Source organism: Musa acuminata, chromosome BXJ2-9, assembly GCF_036884655.1.
Source record: "Musa acuminata AAA Group cultivar baxijiao chromosome BXJ2-9, Cavendish_Baxijiao_AAA, whole genome shotgun sequence".
In the NCBI taxonomy this organism is placed as follows: domain Eukaryota; kingdom Viridiplantae; phylum Streptophyta; class Magnoliopsida; order Zingiberales; family Musaceae; genus Musa; species Musa acuminata.
Window position 1 is genome coordinate 44,503,813 of NC_088346.1, and position 4,480 is coordinate 44,508,292.

At 44.8% G+C, this 4,480-nt stretch overlaps 1 protein-coding gene across 2 annotated transcripts; it reads left to right on the forward strand.

The window, feature by feature from the left end:
• The first annotated feature begins 323 nt into the window (after positions 1-323).
• LOC135623562 (protein indeterminate-domain 5, chloroplastic-like) lies at positions 324-3,600 on the forward strand. Of its 2 annotated transcripts, none has more exons than XM_065126680.1 (4): positions 324-540; positions 946-1,198; positions 1,331-1,730; positions 2,401-3,600. In XM_065126680.1, exons 2-4 carry the CDS (start codon positions 1,036-1,038, stop codon positions 3,413-3,415), a joined length of 1,578 nt encoding a protein of 525 aa, XP_064982752.1. In that variant the 5' UTR covers positions 324-540; positions 946-1,035; the 3' UTR covers positions 3,416-3,600. The 2 variants fall into 2 exon arrangements, with proteins under 2 accessions (XP_064982752.1, XP_064982753.1); XM_065126681.1 differs by having other exon boundaries at positions 957-1,198.
• The last annotated feature ends 880 nt before the right edge of the window (positions 3,601-4,480 follow it).

Genomic DNA, 4,480 nt, shown 5'->3' on the forward strand with positions numbered 1-4,480 from the left:
CTTAAGCTTTGACAAGTGAGTTTGATATTCTATCATGTAATCAATGTTTTAGTTGTATAAAAAGTGAATATCCATCAATCAGTGCTGTCTGAGTAATAACATAGGGAGGATATGGTCATGTGACATCTATATGTTGACCAATGTCCATGGCATTCAAGCCTCATTTTGACTTGACTTGTGGTAAGATAGGGAGATTGTTAATTACTGGTTCTTGTGTTCTTTTACCACCATGGCTTCAGAAGTTTGGAATGAGAGGCTGTCTTTTGTCTTCATGTCAATAGGAATATAGCCACCAAACAGGAGAACAAGTTTGGTGTTGCCGAAGGGCTGCAGCCTCGTTATCGCTTGCCTACGTGAGACCTCATCAATAGCACCTCTCTCTCTCTCTCTCTCTCTCTCTCTCTAGGTAATTGATGAGGAATAATAGAGGCAGAAGGGAGAAAGCGAAAAGTATGACAAGCAACCCAAAGAAATCACACACCAACCCCTCGGTCTCTTCCACCTCTAAGAAGTAGCAGAAGCTCAAACACAAGGGAAGAGGTTGGCTTTAATTCTGTTGTCTGCTCCTCTTCTTCGTTTTTGTTTCCTCTCTCTCTCTCTCCCCCTTTCTCTTTATATTTGGATTTGAGTGCAACTGTTTGGATTGCCAGCTTTCTTTGTTCTGTAGTAGAGGAAGAGTTTGGAGGTTTTCCTTTAGGGTTGTATCATGGATGTGTAGATTCACACCTCATGTACTAAGATTTGGGGTCTTTCTCTCTTCATCGCTTTGGTTCTTTTATTGTCTTTTAGATCTAGAGAAGGGGTAGCTTGAAGATAATTTGGGCACAGCAAAATAGATACAGATATAGAGAGATAGAGAGAGAGAGAGAAAGAACAAAGGGGAGATCATGGTCGCATATTGGGTAGTGATGACGCGTTTATGGTTCTGATTTGGACTCACAACAGGATCCTTACAGCCACCACAAAGAACAGCTTTTGCTGAGGATAAGAAGAAGACCAAGAAGGCGGTGCTGTTGTTCTGCTTTGCTTTAGGAAATGGCAGCCGCTTCTTCGTCGGTACCGTTCCTTGGATTCAGAGAGGAAGATCAGTCCAACACGCAGCATCCGCAACAGAAACAGCAATCGTCGAGTTCATCGGCAGCTGCTGCTCGACCTGCATCTCCTCAGAAGAAGAAGAGGACCCTCCCCGGAAATCCAAGCAAGTACCCAACCTTCTACGGACTTTGATCTTTTCCAAACCCTAGTTCGCTCTCACACCGTTCTTTCTTCTTGTCTTCACCCAATTTCATCAACTATCTGATCATAATCTCTGAGTTCTGATCAAAATCAGATCCTGACGCGGAGGTGATCAATTTGTCGCCAAAGTCACTTCTTGCGACCAACAGATTCATCTGCGAGGTGTGCAACAAAGGGTTCCAACGCGAGCAGAACCTGCAGCTGCACCGGCGTGGCCACAACCTGCCATGGAAGCTGAAGCAGAAGAACCCCAAGGACGTCGTCCGCCGCCGCGTGTACACCTGCCCGGAACCCTCGTGCGTCCACCACGACCCCTCGCGCGCCCTCGGCGACCTCACCGGCATCAAGAAGCACTACTGCCGCAAGCACGGCGAGAAGAAGTGGAAGTGCGACAAGTGCTCCAAGCGCTACGCCGTGCAGTCGGACTGGAAGGCTCACTCCAAGACCTGCGGCACTCGCGAGTACCGCTGCGACTGCGGAACCCTCTTTTCCAGGTACTATATCCGCCCATCAACCCACCAAGCCATCAAATCGAATCCATGATCGGCGCATTAGCATTCAATTCACGGTGATGGTTGTGGCACTTCACTCCCCCGCACAGCAGAGCTGCGCATGATATGATAGGGTTTCTTGAGTTACAGTTGGGCTTAGGATTCCCAGTGCACCAAGGAAGAAGAAGGTCCGGGAACGCAGTCAGGAGAACTGCTCCCACGTGAATTGGCTTATAGATTTCAGACAAAAGGCACTCATCCTTCTCCTTGAAACCAACGCCAACCCCATTTATCTCTTCCCTTCACGTGGTGAATGCCATGGTTGTTGTCTTGTTCGTCGGAGGTATACAAGACAACAAAAACTGACAAGTCGTTTGGAGATGTGAGTCTACAAAGATTCTGATAATCTATCATAAATTTTGTTTTTATTATTTTTCGGAATTGATCATAATATTTCGAGGGTGTCGGCTAATCTAATTGGTAAAGACTTTGACGATCTATAGTAAAATTTTGGATTCCAATCTTGTCTTAGTAAAATATGGTTTATAGAGTGCTAATTTGGCGACTAATACTAATTTCATGTTAATTAAGCTTGTTTTATTAGCATCATTACGAAGCATTTGTCTGAAGATTAATTCCTCTGAGGTAAATGAACTCATTGTAATTAATGCAGGCGTGATAGTTTCATCACCCACAGAGCCTTCTGTGATGCGTTGGCACAAGAGAGTGCGAGGATTCCGGCGGCCATGTCCATCGGCAGCCATTTATACGGCGACAATGGGATCAATTTAGATCTTCCTCAGGTGAATTCGCAACTCTCGTCCTTGCAAGATCAAATCCGGCTCGGTGGCTGTGCAACCCAATTCGATCACCTCACTATGCCGTCATTTCGTCCACCTCCGCCCGCCAGCTCGTTCTACCTTGGTGGCGGCTCCGGCCACCAAGACTTCAATGAAAGCACTCATGGCCTACTGCAACTCCAAGATCTGCAGGTTCATGCCAGCTCCTCATCTGCCGCCGTTGCTTTTGATATCTTCGACCTTGGCATCTTCTCCAACAGCAGCAACAGGAACGCCATGGCCGGTAGCAGCAGTGCTGGGATGAACCCAAACGCTCATCTCCTGATCCCTGCTCAACTTGGCAATGCTAGCGGAAGCAATGAGCCAACCACACTATTTGCAGGAAATCTCATGAGCAATCATCTCGACCCAAACATGTCTTCCGTGTACAACCACTCCATGAGCAAGGAATCAATACCACCGCACATGTCGGCGACTGCACTTCTCCAGAAGGCTGCGCAAATGGGCGCCACGTCCAGTCGTGGCACTGCAAGCTCCTTACTCAGAGGACTCGGCAGGTCATTCGACGGTGTTAGAGAGAGCTCAGCAAGTCAGGAAGAGGACGAGACCCAATTCCAAGGCCTTATGAGTTCCCTCGCTACTGGAAACAGTAGTGGTTCATTCGGTGGTGGAAACGAGAGCAAGTTGCAGGGATACCCATCAGCCACTGGCCGGGGAGCATCCGATAGGTTAACCAGAGACTTCCTTGGGGTTGGCAGCATGATGAGGAACATGGGGAGAGGGATAGCACGAAGGGAGCAGCATTCCGGCATGGACATGGACGAACTGGATTCAGAGATGAAGTCTGGATCCTCTACTAAATCTTTTGTCGGTGGGAATCTGCAATAGAGATTTAGGGACTCAGGAAGCTGTCTTTGATACTCTCTGAACTGTGTCACTGTTAATCTTGGTCGGTAGGATAGGATCCAGATAACTTCATCTTTCAGGTTCCAATAACTTGCATTTGCCACTCAGAACAAACAAGTCTTCTTCTTTCACGGAGTTAATGGAAGCTTAACTTGATGCATGGTTTACACATGTCTCAGTCCCCAAAACGAGACTTCCATGGTAGCATGCACCACCCATCCTTGGATTCTAAGACGCGCGAGAGAGAGAGAGAGAGAGAGAGAGAGGACGCAAGTAAGCATAATATAATCCACATTAGGTGAAAAGAATGTTTTGACGTGTCGTACATACGTATGTCATCACCCACAATTCCAACCACTGCTTTGAAATGCGATAACCATGCGTTGACCACCGGTCGCCGTCCACCGACAGGTTTGACCGGATTGGCCACGTCAGCCTGCACCCCCGACATCTCTAACCCTAGAACTTCTGCTAGGCATTTAGATTTCCTCCTTCCAAACAAGTCGGATAGTTATCTCTTTCTTTTTTCTATCATCTTAAAGAAAATAATTCATTATTGTTCATTCATCGGTATTAAAAATTGGTTTAGTCAAGATATTCATCATCATATATTTATATTTTAATTATATGAACTCGATACAAGTTTTTACACAGTGAAAGCATATTATATATATATATATATATGTGTGTGTGTGTGTATATATATATATATATATATATATATATATATATATATATATATATATATATATATATATGTATATATATAGGTTTTGCATTACTTTTTCCACTGACCTTTTTTTTTAATTTTTGGAGGGACAAATTATAGATAAAAAAATGAATCAGAGGAGAAGGGAATCTGAATTTGTCCTTATTGACATGGAAATTATAAGCACATGCTTTTGATAAGTGTAGATGATCCTTAAATATATGTATATATATATGAAGAACAGTGCAGATAACGTAGCTCAGCCATGTCTTCTGCCACCATGGAGAAAGATGCTCTACAGGTCTTCAATTCCATTACAAGCCAAATGATATGTTTGA

What these genes read in the sequence shown, in the direction of transcription:
- LOC135623562 (XM_065126680.1), top strand. Translation starts at nt 1,036, where the DNA reads ATGGCAGCCGCTTCTTCGTCGGTACCGTTCCTTGGATTCAGAGAGGAA. An exon ending in GACCCTCCCCGGAAATCCAA is followed by an intron (nt 1,199 to 1,330) that starts GCAAGTACCCAA and finishes GATCAAAATCAG; the next exon opens with ATCCTGACGCGGAGGTGATC. An exon ending in TGCGGAACCCTCTTTTCCAG is followed by an intron (nt 1,731 to 2,400) that starts GTACTATATCCG and finishes TAATTAATGCAG; the next exon opens with GCGTGATAGTTTCATCACCC.